We start from the raw sequence: 17,771 nt of genomic DNA, 5'->3' as shown, positions 1-17,771 counted from the left end.
TGCAGGCAAGTCTTAGATTATTTGGTGAACAAAGAGCTCAGTGAGAATGAGGAGGTGGTGGTTGATTTGAGTCTTGAAAGAGGGACAGAACTTTTATTTTAAAAAAGGGGGAGGGGCTTGAATAGAATTTTGACATTCCAGGCAAAATGTGTGTCCTACAATCTTGTCTAATCCTTAAACAAGCCTATTTTGAAATGTAAATTATGTATAAGTTACCGTCAGCTTTAGAACTCGAGTACAGCAGCCTGCTCTGCTAAGCCCTCTGCTGATGTCTTGAGTACAGCAGCCTGCTCTGCTAAGCCCTCTGCTGATGTCTTGAGTACAGCAGCCTGCTCTGCTAAGCCCTCTGCTGATGTGGGGCCCATGGCAGCGACACCCTCGTGGACCCTCTTTGTTCCGGGTGCTGCCGAGTGGTGTGCTGGAGACCTGTCACATCAGAGTTCTCCTACTGACAGTCACTCTGGGTCCTTGTAAACGGTTAAGATGTTAGACACCAGCCTCTCCTCGGACTGTCTAAGCCTCCCCCAACCCTCACCTTCTCTCTCTCTGTTCTCACTGAGCATCATTCTGTCAGCCAGTCACTTCCTTGTTCTCTGAGTGTCCCACCACATAGTGTCAGCTTAGTTTGTTTTCCATTCTTTCATATACATGTTAATAGATGTTCATGTTAGGCTAGATTTAGATTTGCGGAGAACCTGCACAGTCAGAACTGAGAGTTCTCACTCCCCCACAGCCAATCTCCCTACTGTTAACATCTTTCATGAGTATCTGTCACAACTAATAAGCCAACGTTGATTGGTGCGTAAGAATTAACCAAAGCCTGTGCATTATTCATACCCCCTAGTTGTTACTAAGTTACTTTTTCTGTTCAGACATCCATGCAGGATACTGCGTTAGGCTCAGCCGTGGCTCCTCTTAGCTATGAGCATGTCTCTTAGTTTTGACAGTTTTGAGGTTATCTGGTCATAGATTGTCTAGATGATCAGTTTGGGTTAAGCTGTGATTTGAGTGTGGGAGAAGGTATCATTTTTAGCATAGCCTGTGAACAACGAATGCTGTCAACATCACTGCTGATTTAGCATTGATCTCTCTGGTCAAGACTGTGTTGTTGATTTCTCAGTTGTAAACTTACCCTTTGTCCCCTCTCCATGCTGTGCTCTCTATAAAGAGAGTAAAAAGTTACTGCACTCAGTCCACACTTACAGGAGGAGAGAGCTATCCTCCATCTTTGGGATGTGGGGCAGGGTATCTATGTGATTATCTGGAATTCTGTACAAGACATTTGTTTGTTTGCATTTTAAAATTTATTCAGTCATTTATACCCTCATCACTGTAGTTTTGTTGCTTGTTCAATTACTGTTTTTAGTTTTAGAAATTTGTGCGTGTGTGTGTGTATGTGTGTGTATTCGTACATGTGGCTAGGAGAGGACAACTTTGTGGGGTTCATTCTTCCTTCCATCTTTATGTGGGCTCCAGGGATTGGACTCAGGTTATCAGGCTGCCAGAGCAAATGCTTTTAGGTGTTGAACCATCTTGCCAACCCGATTCTTTCTTTATATCCTTCGCTTAACCCTCTATAACTACTTCAGACTCTTAGTTATTAATTTATACTTTGCAGCCAGGGACTATGGTTTGTGTGTTAATCCCAGCAGGAGGATCAAGAGTTCAAGGCTAGCCTCAGCTACATAGTGATTTTATGGCCAGCCTGAGGTATCTGAGAACCTTTCTTGAAAACAAAACAAAACAACAAAAAACACCTGGTACTTTGGATTTCTGTTCAGCATATCACACTAATCACTGACCTGCTCAGACTGGCTCATTGCAGCCTGACCACGGGGAGCTGGATCCTTGGACTCCAGTGTCCCTGCGGGAATTCCAGCATCACTGTTTTCATGTCGATTTGCTTATCTTCAGCACTTCCTTACTTCCTGGATATCTTCTTTCTCTTTAGCCTTAATTTCCCCTGCACTGCAGACCTGATTTGTTTGTCAAGCAACCTTTCTGACTCCCCCAGTGCAGATAACTCTCCTTTACAGTGAGTCTCACATGTCCAAGTGCTGAATCACTTTGCCATCATGTCACTGCAACTATTATATATATATATATATATATATATATATATATATATATATATATATATATATATATATGTATATAATGTGTGTGTGTGTGTGTGTGTGTGTGTACTTTTCAGGAGCCTTATATGTTCTGTGGAGATAGGAAACACAAAGTTTGCATTTGACCTCTTAAGTTATTTTGTTCAAAATATGTATTTGAAACTATTTAAACTTACCAGCCCTTTTATGTTCGATGTCATAGTTGACTACAAGGAAGAACACAATAGCACACTGCCAGAGTTCATTCCGTATGAGGATGGCATCTATAATGTTATTCAGAAAAAGGTGACGTGGTACCAAGCATTGAGCATGTGCTCTCAAAGTGGAGGACACTTAGCAAGTGTTCACAACACAAACGGGCAGTCCTTTCTGGAAGACATTGTGAACCGTGATGGATTCCCTCTCTGGGTTGGGCTCTCGAGTCATGATGTAAGTTTCACTTTGTTTCCAGAAATTTTTAAAAACTATGACTTTGAAATTGGTTAATTCCTGGTTGTTTCTTGCCTTTTACAGCATGGAATAAATAAAATTATAGAGTGTAAATGTCAGGCCATCCCAAGGGTTCAGTGGGTTAATAACTCAACAGACTCCTGTAATCTTTTGATCTGGAGTTATTTTTGTTGTGGGTGGAGTGGTCAACATCCCGTGTTCCACCTCTGAGCTCCATCCTTGGTCCCTGGAGCTTGTTTGAGAAGGACCAGTTAGAAAGCTCCTATGAAGTACATAGCATGGAATAGAAAAGCCTTTCAGTATTAATGGCACATCTGTCATTTCTGTGGTAGCTGATAGTTAATGAATTATTTAACCTTTGCAATCTTATTTCCTCATCAGTAAAATCAGCTAATAACATTTTCTTTTGTATTTTAACACAAAAATACATATAACAGGCAACCAAAATTCTTAATATGGTCAGTTACCTCTTGGATTTGAGAGGGCAGGACACAAGAGGAGTTGGAGAAAGGATACACAGGGTGGAAATAGTGTAAATACAGCACTCAATTTTGAAACTCCAAAAAAAAAAATTTAAAAACTAAAAAAGATTAATATATTGATAACACATCTTTGGTACCATCATTTGAGTCCTATCTCTTATATTATATACATTTAATAATGTCTGGCATACAAAAATAGCCATCCATTGAGAGTTTGGGGCCTCTTTAAATAATCTTTAGAAAAGAATGGAGAAAAATAGAAGGAAGAAAGGAAGGGAGGGAGGGAGGGAGGGAGGGAGGGAGGGAGGGAGGGAGGGAGGGAGGGAGAGAAAGAAGATGCATTAAGATTGTGGATTCAAGCACAAGTTGAAAGTCATCTCCTCACACCTAGCTCCTTGGGGAGAGGTGGCCTTTTCTAGCCCCTGCTGTGCGATGGCCTCTGTAATGTTGCCAGACACAAACCGAGAAACTATGAAGCTCAGAAAACAGCTTTCCAGAGCAGGATACAGCTCAGTGGCGGAGTACTTGCCCAGCCTGTGTGAGCCCTGGGTTCAATTCCCAGCACCACAAATAAGGAAAAGAACAACATGAAACAATTTCAGAACAACATGATGGTCGGGGTCTAAACCTTGAATTATGGTAAAGAGGTAAAATGGAAGCCATTTGCCTGTGTTTCATGAATCCAGTCTTTAAGTACAATCCAGGGATAGAATGTAGTGACTCTGTTTCTGAATTTAAAGTCCGGCTTAAATTCTGTCAGAGTAAATGCTCCAAATGACTGTATCAAAAGCAAATCTCTGGCATTATACACAGGCCCAAACTTACAATATTTATAAGCAGATAATCAGAGCTCACTTCTCACAGTGTGTGCATTCTTACATTCCTTCTGAAGTCACACAGCTGAGCCCAGGCTATCCAAACTGTTTCTAAACAGGGGAGTGAATCGAGCTTCGAGTGGGCCGATGGCAGTGCATTTGACTACACCCCATGGAAAAGCCAAGGATCTCCTGGAAACTGTGTCGTCTTAGATCCGAAAGGAATTTGGAAACATGAAAAATGCCTGTCTGTTAAGGATGGAGCTATTTGTTACAAGCCTACAAAATGTAAGACTTGATTTCAAATAACTATGTATTTACTATAATTTGATATAAATGTATGTACATCATTATATAATGAACATTTTTATAGATTTTAAATAAGGCTTGCCCACAAAAATCAGAACACGCTTTCTGATATTTTGTGAATGGATGTATAACTGATATATCTGTCAGGGAATTTGTTCCCAAGGAGATTCATCATTCTAGCACCGGTTACATTTTACTTTAGAATCTAAAGATTCTTGTTTCACATAGAAATGGTTCTCAAAGGCTTCTGTGTTCCCTTAATGGCATCATCAAAAACCAGCTTCGCAGGTACAAGGGGAAAGGAAATGCAAAGAAAAACTGTTGGAATCCATGACATATGATAAAGCATACAGTGATTAAAAAACAAATCTGAGAAAACAGACGTTTCAGAGTGGAGAATGATCGTTCAAACTACAATCATAATATTACCATATTGCCCGGCAAGTCCACGTTCAGGGCTAGACTAAAAAGGACTAAAAACAGACACTCAAACCGATATTTGTACAGCCATGTTCATAGAGCATAATTCATAATAGTCAAAGGCAGAGGGCCCAGGCATCCTCCAACAATTGAGTGGATAAGTAGAAGTTAGTACAGTGTGTCAAGATGTGTATAAATATGTCTATGTAAAACACACACTGGATCCCTCTTAAAGAGGAAGGAAATGCTAACACATGCCACAGTGTGGCTAAATCTTAAAGACAACACGATAAGCAAAATAAGCTGGTGATAAAAGGGGAATTCTGTAGGATTCTCCATATTACGAGGTACCTAGAATTCTCAAGTTCACGGTAATAGGAGGTCAGGGTCTAGAGAGGGTGAGGTTTAGACAGTGACTGCATACAGAGTTTCAGTTTGGCAAGATGAAAAAGTTCTGTAGTTGGGTAGTAGTGATTACTGTAGTGTGACTGTGCTTAATGCCACTGCGGTGCGCACTAAAACGTGATCGGGATGATGGTGTGTGTGCTGGTGCACTGTGTAATCCTAGCACTCAGGAGGAAAAAAGGGAACTCAGAGCCACTCAGGGCCACATAGTGTGCTCTAGGGTGGCCTCAAGCTACAGAAACAAAACCCTGTTTCAAAATAAAACAGAAAACAAACAAAGTTGAGGTGATAAAGGATATGCTATGTGTATTTTTCTGGTAGGATGAAAAATGGGGTCAGGTTGTACACCATAGCCAACTTTGTAGATTGTTTACCTAGCATACAGAAAGCCCAGCTCCTATCCTAGCACCTCAGAAACCGATCTGGTGATGCATGCCTATAATTCAAGCACGTGGGGTGTTGGACTTGATAGGATGAGAAGTTCAAGGTCATCTTAAACCAACCTGAGCTACATGAGATAAAGTTTCAAAATATTTTTTTTTACCCTAAGCAGAAATTCAACAGGGCTGGAATATAGATCAGTGTTAAAGAGCTTGCCTAACACTTGAGAGACCCTATATTGGATTCTAAGTTCCAAACAACAACAAAAAGACTATAACAAACTTACCACAATGCAAGCCCTTAAAAAAATGTTTAGGAGTTGGAAACACAACTTCATAAAGATCAGAAAGGAAAGGAATGTCTGCAACACAGGGCAGCCCAGCTACAGACAATTCTAGAAACCAAAAAGGTTGGTGGTGTGAGATGTTAAGAGGCCATATGCCCTGTGGTGCTGTGGTGACTGGTGGGTGAACTCACTTTCACATCTGCTGAAGCAACACACAGCTACTCCCAGACTCACAGGGCAATATCCCTGGGGCTTGTCAGCTACTTTCACGAAGTGGTAAAGGCAAGAATTTGCTGGTAGCAGCTCCTTCCACCACTGGTGCCAGTGGGGAATTGAACGGTTGCATTCGTTTGTCACCCACTACTCCAGCTGTTGAACTGACTGGGGGAGGGGGCGAGAGGGGGGAGCGGAGGAGGAGGGGGAGGGGCAGGGGTGCCCAAATGGGATAACATTAGGAAGGCTAAGCCAACAGCTGAAATTTGAAAGGATTGATCCTGCCTTCTAACAGAAGACAGAAGCAGAAGGAACTAGTCAACCCAAGGTTCTTGATGAAGAAAATGTTAGAAGCCATTTTCTCTGGAATCACAGAAGCCACAAATAAGACAAATCCCACCCACCTGTGACCTGCAGAGCCCACAGGGAGAGGGTTAAGGTAGTGTAGAAAGCACAACTGAGCTGAAGTCTGGGCTGAGATCACCGCCTGGGACAAGGCCAGAAATTTGAGAGATGAGAAATTTGACTCAGATGAGCCGTACTTAGCCTCTTTCCAGTTTTTTTGCTCTTGAAAAGGAATTAATCTCAAGCCCTAAGGGACCCACTCTTCCTTCAGAGGCTGCTAGCATTACTCAGCACAGCTAAAACACAAACAAAACAGGTTAGGTAGAAACCAGAAGAACTTTTAAGAGTTTCAAAAGATAACATCTTCTGGTTTGAAAGAGATTGACAAATTGCCAATTTTTTTACTTGTGGGTGCAACTTTTAAAGTCAATCTTATCTATCTAGATAAACGTTGGTTTACATTTTCACAATAAAAGGGAAGCCAGGGGAACAAAATTTAGTTATTGGCTCAGAGTACTGACAGGCCTACCAAAGCCTGTGTTTTCTTCCTTCCCCAGTCTGTGTGTCTGCTTGCTCTAAGTTGGTTGAACTCCATCCTCGAGGGGAAGCACTTACCTCATCTACCATCGAGGTTTGGAAAGGGCATTGCAAACAGCTAACCAGAGTGTATCTGTAGAGTTCAGACCGTGGCTTTTGCTGGTGTATGGATTGAGTTACAGGCTGCTTATCCACAAGCACAGGTTTCATATAGGAACATTGAATGAGATTTGAGGGAAGTATTGACTTTCTTCTGTGCATTATTACAGCTGTCTCTAACATTTTTCACAGCTAAAGAGCTGTCACCTCATGTACACTCATCAAAGTGTCCAACGGCGAAAAGGAATGGTTCCCAGTGGGTCCAGTATGGGGATCACTGTTACTCGACTGACCAAGCATTGCACAGCTTTTCGGAGGCCAAACAGTTGTGTCAGGAACTTGGTAAGTTAAAATTCACTTGTTTTCTTTTGACTGATTTAACTCTTCATAATTTTTTCTTAAGGAAATAATGGGGCAGGGGAATTACCATATCTTGGACAGTGTTTTAAAGGTATTTTTATTTTATAGTAGCATTATCACCTTATTGTCCAATAGTAGGGAAATAAGTATTTTATGCATAATAGCTCAATGGAATATTGCAATGGTCATTAAAAATGACTGATGTTGCCAGGCAGTGGTGGCGCACGCCTTTAATCCCAGCACTCGGGAGGCAGAGCCAGGCGGATCTCTGTGAGTTCGAGGCCAGCCTGGGCTACCAAGTGAGTTCCAGGAGAGGCGCAAAGCTACACAGAGAAACCCTGTCTCGAAAAACTAAAAAAAAAAAAAAAAGACTGATGTGGACTGAAAATACGGCTCAATTGGTAGAGCTATGCTTGACAAGCCTTCCTTTCCCGGTGGCGGCGCTGCGCATTGAGGAGCTCGAGTCCATGCTCACCCCTCACCAAGGGTCAGCTGCAGTCGTGCAGGTCTTCAGACACAAGCAGACAGCTGCAGCACACTGCAAACAGGGAAACAGGCTCATCTAGGTGAATGGACGTCCCCTGGAGAGAATCGAGCCTCACACACGCAGCAGTACAAGTTACCGGAGCCCGTTCTGCTTCTGGACAAGGAGCAACTTGCTGATGTGGATAACCATGTGAAGGGTGGTGGTCATGTGGCCCAAATGTATGCTATCCGACAGTCTGTCTCCAAAGCCCTGGTGGCTTATTACCACAAGTATGTGGATGGGGCCTCCAAGAAGGAGAGCAAAAATATCTTCATTCAGTATGATCGGACCCTGCTTGTAGCTGACACACCTACTGATAAGCCCATCTCAAGGATCAGGGTTTACCTTTATAATAAACATTCATGATTTTAATGTCAAAAATAAAGAAAAAGCCTGATGGTGGTGGCACACACCTTTAATCCTAGTACTCAAGAGGCAGAGGCAGGCGGGTCTCTGTGAGTTCGAGGCCAACCTGGTCTATAGAACAAGTTCTAGGATAGCCAGGGCTACACAGGAAACCCTGTCTCAAAAACAAATAAATATCAAAATGAGAGTGAATATATTGAAAATAAAAATGGAAAGAAGTAAAAATGCCAAGTGATCTATCTATTCACATCAAGTAGCAGTGATAACAAATGAAACAGTTTTAAATATACTTCAAGATGCTTAGAAAAAGGGGTTAAGAGGCAAAATATAATTGACTCTGTAGTCTATTACTGAGTTTTTAATACTAAGCTGATACTGAAGAGGATAATAAAATCAACTGAGCATGAGTTGTCCATCCATTCTGAATAGGATTGTCCCACATCCTAAGAACCCCACAACGGGGGCAGGACTTTAGTCTTCAGATTTAGCCATTTCAGGAAAAAAAGCATCAGTGACTGACTACCTCCTATGAGGGACCCAGTCATTGCCTTCAATAAAAATGTAAAATGACTTCTAGGAAAGCCACCTATGCTATTTCAAAAATCAAAACCATTTCACTTCATCCTTGGGTAGCTATGTAGCCAGGCAGATGGCATTTAACTCGTTCATTTTGCTCAATATTGTGGAGGCAGTAGGCTGGTTAGAAAGCATTTTAGTTACTGCTTAACTTAGCTTTGTGTGGGAACCTTGGTGTGCTGTACATGTTTATATATGATGAGAAGCACTGTAAGACATATCTATGCATATACATGGGTGTATGCCTCTTCCTCCTAAGGGAGGAAATAAGAACATTTGCTCTGCATGTAGCATGTGAGCAGGTAAGATATTTAAGCCTTTGAGGCAGACAGGCTGGGTTCATTTCCCAACTCTCAGATGAGCTGCTAACGGACACTGAGAAGTTGCAGACCTGTTTCTCTTCTCATCTAACCAATGAGAATGGAAACTTGGGAGTCTGAGACATTTGGGGGCATCGTCGGAATGGCATTAAGTGTTGCACATGGAGCACAGCGCCCTGCAGGTGGTGAACTCAGAACCGTTCTTCTTTCAAAGGTTTTGATCACCTTTTTAAGTTCTCCAGCTGGCTGGCTTCATCTTCGTGACTCAGTTTCCTTCTCTGTAAAAGGTGATAATACCTTTGATATTATCTCCCAGGCCACATAATGTTAAACACATTCAGTGCAGGGGCAAAGGCTTTCTTTCCTTTTAAGATGGATTTCCTAGCCTACTTATTACTAATTTCTATTCTGTCTGATGTAACTTATAACACTATTTCCTGTAGGTGTTTAGGAAACATGCTAAGCTTAAGGAATTTTCACTCACTCAATCCCATATCACTTTTAGGAACTTTTGATGGTTGTGACTGATCACATTTCTGTGTGCAATACCATGGAAGGAGAGTGCATGCTCCCTCAGATCACAGGCCAGGCTTCTTTGAATTCTATTTTGAGCAGAAGGAAGTTTAAATCTAAGTTACATAAAAATACTTTTTTTGAGGCAAGACCTAGAAATATATAGGTGGCGTATACTTTACAGTCACAAGCCCCAGTGATTGCAGCCAGCTGCTCAGACACAAAGGTCTCACTAGTTTGGCACTTCCAGAACCACAAAATGCTGCCAGATACATGGTTTTGTTGTTGTTGTTGGTTTTTTGGGTTTTGTTTTTGTTTTTGTTTTTGTTTTCTGAGACAGGGTTTCTCTCTGTAGCTTTGTGCCTTTCCTGGAACTCACTTGGTAGCTCAGGCTGGCCTCGAACTCACAAAGATCCGCCTGGCTCTGCCTCCCGAGTGCTGGGATTAAAGGCATGCGCCACCACCGCCCGGCCAGATACATGTTTTTTAAATTAGGAAATTTCTTTATGCAAATTTTTAATTTAAAAACATTTCTAATTTCTTTGGAACTGTTATTTGTGGGAGCACTTTTCACTTTTCACATAAATACCAAAAGTTTAAAGAGAGCCTCTGGGTGAAGCTTGAATTTCTCAATGGTCTTCTTCACAATAGAGATTGTTTTTTCCAAATGGGCTCGTTCAGAATAAAGCGCTTGCTTTACATGTTTAATGTGGAGTTAATTAAGTACAATTTGTTTGTTTTCCACAGATCAATCTGCGAACGTTGTCACCATAGCAGATGAAAATGAGAATAAATTTGTGAGCAGGTTGATGAGGGAGAATTATAATATAACTATGAGAGTTTGGCTTGGATTATCTCAACATTCACTCGGTAAGTGACACATTTGTGTGTGTGTGTGTGTGTGTGTGTGTGTGTGTGTGTGTGTGTGTGTCTGTGTGTGAGCGCGCGCGCATGCAAGTGCAGAGTTCTAAAGTTGAACACAGTGGCCCATACCTGTTTTCTAACACTGAATGGTTTTACTATAGTTCAAAATTAAGTCTTATCAGTGCTGTATTTTTCCAATAAGTTCAGTTAAATCTAAAGAGAATTTGTGGAAGAATTTTTTCAGTAAAGAACAGATACAGGGTTTGAAAGATGAAGCTGAAATTGATAAAAAAAAAATGAATTAAGTATATAAATTTGGTAATCTGTTTCATACTTTATGTAAAATTGAATATTAAATAATTAAAATAAATGTCAACTCTAAAATATCAAGTCATTTTCAAAAATGAATAGATTCAATATTAGCTGTCTAAATAAATTATAAATGTTTACACATTTATACTGCTGAAAAACAAAAATGGGGTGGGGGGTGATCCCAAGCCCTTGTAGTCCCTTCCCTCAGCAACATAGTTTCAATGACACGTTTTCTTAAAGAATGGAGATTAAATATCCCTGCAAATGTGTTTATCGCAAGCAAGCATTCTGTACCTTTATCAAAAACACATGTGTGGGTGTCTATAAAGATGAAAGTGGAGGCTGGAGAAATGGCTGAGTGGCAAAGAGCACTTGCTGCCCTTCCAGAGCACCCGAGTTAGTTTTCCAGTACCCACATCCATTGGCTCACAACTGTCTGGAGCTCCAGCTCCTGGGGATCTGCATCCTCAGACACTTGCACTCACATGTACAGAAACACACACCTACACATAACTTAAAATAACAAAAATACATCGCTTTAAAAATAAAAACATTCTGTTTCTCATTATCCAAGACAGCGGTTACTAGCCGCCTTGAGCATTAAGGCTTACAGGCCTTTGCTTATTTTTAATGAATTTCATTGTGTGTGTCCATGTTCATTTGTGCACGCGTATGTGTGCACATGTGTGTGAAGGCTAGAGGTCACTGCTGGGTGAATTTCTTTCACTTCCTGAAATTCAGCTTCCTGAATTTCTCTCCACCGTATTTATGTGTGCTCATGTTCATGTGTGCGTGCACATGTGTATGCATGTGTACATAGGTCAGAGGTCAACATCTTTCTCTGCTGCTCCCCACCTGATTATTTGAGATAGGATTTTTCACTGAGCCTAGCGCTCAGTGAAATATCCAGAGTGGCTGGTGAACGAAGCCCAGGAATCTGGTCTGTACCTCACCGTGCTGGGTTTATAGGCATGTGCCATGCCGTCCTGTTTTCTCACATGGGTCCTAAGACTCCTGTTCTTGTACTTACATGGGGAGCACGTCACTGAATGAGCTGTCTCTTCAGCCTGTTAGTTTTATTTTTAAATAACAGCATCATATAAAACAACACCATGGGGCTGGAGAGATGGCTCAGCAGTTTAAGAGCACTGACTGCTCTTCCAGTGGTCCTGAGTTCAATCCCCAGCAACCACATGGTGGCTCACAACCATCTGTAATGAGATCTGCTGCCCTCTTCTGGCCTGCAGGCATACATGCAGGCAGAACACTGTATAGATAATAAATAAATCTTTTTTTAAAAAATTAATTAAACAACACCATGCTAAGAAACTGAGTTATTTGAATCTTGTGTTTTTTTTTAAAGCTTTGTAATTAGTAGCAAGAAATATAATTACATTTATTATCTTTCTTTAGATCAGTCTTGGAGTTGGTTAGATGGATTAGATTCGACATTTGTCAAATGGGAAAATAAAAGTAAGAATGGTGATGGAAAATGTAGCATTTTAATAGCTTCAAATGAAACCTGGAAAAAAGTTGAATGTTCACGTGGTTATGCGAGAGTTGTCTGCAAAGTTCCTCTGAGTAAGTATGCAACCTGTCCTTAAGAGAGTTTTGAGCAGAATAAGTTAAGAAATAAATATAGGGATGTTCTTGTAGCTCAGTGGGAGAACCCTTACTTGGTGAGCATAAAGCCCTAGGTTCACTCATTAATGCCAATAAATAAATAAACAGCACATCTATGTACTTTTGTTTTTCCATGTAATTTTAAGTATTTATAAAGCATATCTCAAATCCTCATTAAATCACAGAGATTTTATATGATATATAAATATATAATACATCTAGAATTCCAAAATAAAGCTATTAAACAGCCCAAATTCTATATAAGTCTCTCCTAACTAAAAATGGAAACTGCTGTAGAATCGAGGAGGAAATTTCTTTGAGAACGTCCGTACAATGTATTTTATTCTGTATTTTCCCTGTATAAAAGCTTAAAGGTCTGCTTTTGTGGCTAGTATAGTGTGGCCGGTTTCCTGTTGCTGCTTATGGAAGAAAGGCTTCTTTTGGCTTGAGCAGAAGGATATAACCCCAGATGTTGGGGGAAATATGGCAACAGGCAGGCATGGTAGAAGGTGATGGAATGATCCCATTGCCATCCATACACAGGAAGCAAAGAGAGCAAGCAGCAAATGGGATAAGGCTATAAACCCTCAAAGCCTTACCCTGTGGCATACTTCCTCCAGCAAGGCACTGCCTACTAAAGGTTACGTAACTTCCCCAAACAGGGGCACAAACTGGGACCAAGAGTCTAAATTCATGAGCCTTTGGGGGATAGTTCTCATTCAAACCACCACAGCTAGTTTGCGTCCTTCTTCTTCGGTCCCATGAAACTTTCATAATGAATTTTATATTTTGTTTTTGCTTTTTTTTTAAGATAGAGTCTCACTATGTAGCCCTGTCTGCCCTGGAACCTCACTATGTAGACCAGGCTGCCCTCAGACTCACAGATATCCGCTTGCCTCTGCCTCCCAAAAACTGGGATTAAAGGCTGGGATTAAAGGCGTGTGCCACTACACCAGGCCATAAAAAATTTTAAGACCATCTAAAACTAGATCTAACTACCTAAAGTGCTCATGGTAGCTGTATGAAACTGCGATCTGAACTTTAGTCTTGTCCTGAATTGATATATAAAACAACCATAAAAATATCATTGGGCTTCATTTGTGGAGGAAAGGCTCAAAACCTTTTACATTAACATTTAAAAACAACTAGCATAGGCTTTCCATTTTGGTATTCTAAATATTAATGATAAAATCCAGTTGCGGTATACGTTTGTATATGCGTTGCTGTGCGCCACCCTGTTTTGCATGATGAAATGCACCTGAACGAGGTGGGTCAGCTTGCATGTTATCACAGACTGTCCAGTTCTGTGAGGAAGATAGATTAGGGACAAACAGGTCAAGTTTTATTGTTGTTGTTGTGTATGTGTGTGTGTGTGTGTGTGTGTGTGTGTGTGTGTGTGTGTGTGTGTGTGTGTGTATTTAGAGAGGGAAGTAACAAATAGTTAGCAACTCCATGTGCTGACAACCAGGTTGGTGGTTATTATATAGCTCTAGGAAGGTGTCTCTAGTGGAGGTGCTGAGGCTGAGCTCAGAAAGGTCAGCCCAGCAAGCTCAGGAGACAGGTACAGCTGGAGAGACTCCAATGGCAGAAAGAACACCGATGCTCAAGGAAGAGCAGCATGGTAGGCGGACAGAGACCCTTAGTGAGGCTGCAAACGACGGGCAGGGAGCCCTGGCTCTTTTCTGAGCGGAGTTGGCAGCAACTAGGGCTTTTGGGCAAAGAGGGGACAGCACCGGTGTGATAAAAGTTACACTTCTGGCCGGGCGGTGGTGGCGCACGCCTTTAATCCCAGCACTCGGGAGGCAGAGCCAGGCGGATCTCTGTGAGTTCGAGGCCAGCCTGGTCTCCAAAGCGAGTTCCAGGAAAGGTGCAAAGCTACACAGAGAAACCCTGTCTCGAAAAACCAAAAAAAAAAAAAAGTTACATTTCTGGTCGTGGCCATTTTGAGTTTGGGACATGGAAATCGATACGGGGATATCCAGTCTGCAGCTGAATACGTAAGAGAAGTGGGTGAGCAGCATAGGGACGGCATTTGAATTCGTGAACGAGCAGTAAGGATGTAGCTTGGTGGGGTGCTTGCCTTAGCATGTGTAAAGCCCCGAGGTCCAAACCCATTAGGAGGGGAGGATGGAAAGTCCAATAATACATGTTAAGCTGTTCTCCTAAGGAAGGTGGTGAGTAGAAGGAAGTAATGGCAATCCTTTAATTTCTTTGGGAGAAAAATGAAAAGCATTTTGATGTAAAGAAAACCACTTTTTTTTTAAAAGGAGTTTGGTGTTTAATGGTGGGTTCGGAATCTGTCATGGCTGTGGAACAATCTTGAAACTGTCTCTTACAGTTTGCTGAATAAACTCAGAAACAATGATAACCGTTGCATTTGTCTTACAATGTACTGTCCGGATTCCAGGTTCGGATTACAGGGGCATAGCCATCCTGTTCGCTGTGCTCTGTGTCTTAGCGCTCATCAGTGGACTGATTTGGTTCCTCGTGCAAAAAAACCATTTCCGCTGGACTGGCTTGTCCTCTGTTCGGTACGAACATGGAGCCAATGAAGATGAGGTGATGCTCCCTCCTTTCCACGACTAACTTCTTCCAAGAGTTGTTCGTTGGCACCAATGTTCCAGAAGAAAGATGAGCCGCTGAACATTGCCCCACGATCAGTGTTTACTCTGTTTCAAAGTAGAAGTCTTAGGGACGCTTTTAGTTGGTGAGTTGCTCAGCTGAGGCGCATAATTCCTTAACCCGCTAACCGCCACGCTAATGACTCCAGTTACCAGAGCAGACAGGTCTTAAAGCCAAAATGGAGGTTCAAATTGTTTATAGGGGGATAAACTCAACCAATGTGAATTGTGTCTGTTAGAGTGCAGTCGCAAGCCGGGCAGTGGTGGCGCATGCCTTTAAACCCAGCACTCTGGAGGCAGAGGCAGGTGGATCTCTGTGAGTTCGAGGCCAACCTGGTCTACAGAGCGAGATCCAGGGCAGGCTCCAAAACTACACAGAGAAACCCTGTCTCGGGAAAAAAAAAAAATGCGGTTGCTAAGTAGATATGTGCATATCTTAATAGCGCTTTAACAGCTTCCTAGAAAATTAAAGCTGTCAATACTACTAGGCTCCACGTGTACCTTTTAATTTATATGAGCATCTGGCCAAAGGCAAAGTTAGTACCTCAGGCAAAAACTCAACTAGAAATAAGATCAATGATGTTTCCAAAATAGCCTTTTATGGCACTGGGAAAAAAATACTTAATAAGGCATACTTTATACACAGAAAATGGAGCCTCTTGGAAGATGTTTCTTATATTATTTTGAAGATATTTATACCAATATTAATTAATTGTTATGTTTTCTGTTTATAATTACTCATATTCAGTGGGGTTTTTTTTATTTTGTTTTGTGAAAACAGTTTAATGTTTCCTAAAGTGTGGGAATGTTACTGGTAAATTGACTAGGCATGCTGTATCAGCATGGCTTGTGTTTGATGATTTTCTTTTTTACAAGGACCCAACTACAGATGAGACTTGAACTTACAGTTTATAATTTTCACACAGCACATCAATTTTTGATGAATGTGTTATTTTGTTGCCTTTTTACCCCAGCAAAACATAAAAGTGGTCTTTGAATGGTATTTGCTAACTTTGTATTTGTAAAAATGACAGCTTCTAAGACCATGAAACTTGAAACTTTGTGATTAATGTGGAAATATTTAAAACCTAAGTGACTAGGAAAATATTATTTTGTGGGTGTAATTTCCATTTTAAGACCCGGAATATATTCTACAAGTCACGTCCACTAAATAGGGTGACTGTTTTATTCAGTGTTTAACTCATATTTATACTTTAGAATATTTTTGTACGAGATCCAGATTTATTTTGTTTGAGGTGTTTATACTATCATAAAGTTGTAAATAATTTTCTAAGACTGTTTTAATATGGTCTACAAATGTTCTAAATATTTTTATTGAGGCGTCTTTTAAATAATCATTAAGAGTGTCTTCAGAGAACTAAACCAATACAATGTGACTACAGCTGTGTATAAAGCTGATGCCGTGGTAAAGTTGTCTTGCCTTTTAAAAGTGTTGGAGTTGATCCGTGCATGCAAAAGCATCTCTGAACTAGGTTTGACTGTATACCATGTCTAGTATGATGAGAAAGTGTCCAGCTATTGCAAATTGAGGTATTAAAGATTTTGCAAGCACTATTTAAAGAATAAATCTCTATATATATCTCTAAACGATTTTAGTCTCCTTGGCTCAGTGTTTCTCTTTTGTGTGTGGTGTATGTGGTGTGTGTGTGTGTGTGTGTGTGTGTGTGTGTGTGTGTGTGTGTAGCACATGAGTGTATGGGTGCATGCTTCCATGTGCATTTGCACCGAAGGACATCAAGGGTTTTTCTCTTGCTGTCTGTCTGCTTATCTTGTAAATTGGAAACTTGCCATTTTGTCTAGGCAACTTAGCCAGAAAGCTCCAACGATCCACTGGTCTCTGCCTGAATTTGTTGGAGTCTCAGACATGCAAAGCCATGTACATCTCTTTACATGACTTCTGGGGATTCAAACTCTGGTCGTGAGGCTTGCACACTAAACCTCTCTTACAAAGCCTTCTCTCAAGCCCTTAATGTGTCTGTTAGCATCTCTCAGTAGGGATCCCATCTGTGTTATACTGATTTCTCATTCTTTGTGCTCCTCTTAGAGGATCCTTCATACTTGTTCCCTCTGGGTTCAAATGCATAGTTCCAATGATCCATTAGATGATCTACTTGAAAGCTCTTCTCAACAAGTCCAGAACTGCCCCCTAGTGATCCCTTTCCCCATTTCTCAGTCCCAGGTATCTGAAAAACTTAAGACAACCCATTCCAGTCTTTCCTGGCTAACCCAGTTACTGCATAAGGTCTGGTCAAATTTGTCTCTTCAAGACAGACACCTAAAAAGGCAAGTCAGTGGACCCAATAAATAAGCACAGGGAACAAGTTCAGAAGCGACACCAGTATTCCCCCCAATTCCTCCCTTCCCCTTCCTCAGACACCTGCAAACTCTCCCTAGCAAAGGGCTCTGTATTTTGTTTTGTTTTTGAGACAGGGTTTTTCTGTGGCACCCTGCCTGTCCTGGAACTGTGTGTAGACCAAGCTGGCCTCTAACTCAGATCTGCCTGCCTCTGCCTCCCAAGTGCTGGGATTAAAGACATGTGCCACCACACCCAGCTAAAGAAAAAAAAAATTTTTTGGCTGTGTTCTTACTCAGCTCTATGTCTGACCCTTTGCTGATTCTTGTGGAGAATGTTGTCGATTCCTATTTTTTTTTTTTAATCTTAGGCTTCTTCTAATGCTAAACCCCTCTTGCAGAAGCAGAGACCTCATTACTACTAGTTAATGCAGTAGCTGTATCTTGCTTAGGAAGAGAAATTTGAATTAGTTCCCAAAAGAAAGACTTTCTAAACTAGGCCTTCATGAAAGCACTGT

General features: G+C 41.2%; 1 protein-coding gene and 1 pseudogene across 2 annotated transcripts in view; both read left to right on the top strand.

Annotated features, from left to right (window-relative positions):
* Ly75 (lymphocyte antigen 75) overlaps positions 1-17,771 on the top strand; it is a 132,339-nt gene that overhangs the window by 74,870 nt on the left and 39,698 nt on the right. The window contains exons 30-35 of one of the 2 annotated variants that reach the window (XM_052724693.1): positions 2,320-2,546; positions 3,984-4,152; positions 7,052-7,201; positions 10,268-10,390; positions 12,110-12,277; positions 14,727-16,551. In XM_052724693.1, the coding sequence (XP_052580653.1) occupies positions 2,320-2,546; positions 3,984-4,152; positions 7,052-7,201; positions 10,268-10,390; positions 12,110-12,277; positions 14,727-14,905 (1,016 nt within the window). In that variant the 3' untranslated portion in view covers positions 14,906-16,551. Of the gene's footprint in view, positions 1-2,319; positions 2,547-3,983; positions 4,153-7,051; positions 7,202-10,267; positions 10,391-12,109; positions 12,278-14,726; positions 16,552-17,771 lie in introns of those variants that run through there. The other variant, XM_052724695.1, reaches the window with a different exon arrangement.
* LOC128102503 (40S ribosomal protein S16-like) lies at positions 7,594-8,046 on the top strand (annotated as a pseudogene).

The sequence above is a fragment of the Peromyscus californicus genome, unplaced genomic scaffold (assembly GCF_007827085.1).
Source record: "Peromyscus californicus insignis strain IS unplaced genomic scaffold, ASM782708v3 Scaffold_7__1_contigs__length_154581171, whole genome shotgun sequence".
NCBI classification, from domain to species: Eukaryota; Metazoa; Chordata; class Mammalia; order Rodentia; family Cricetidae; genus Peromyscus; species Peromyscus californicus.
Note: the sequence above shows the minus strand (reverse complement) of the source record. Positions and strands in the feature narration are given on the sequence as shown.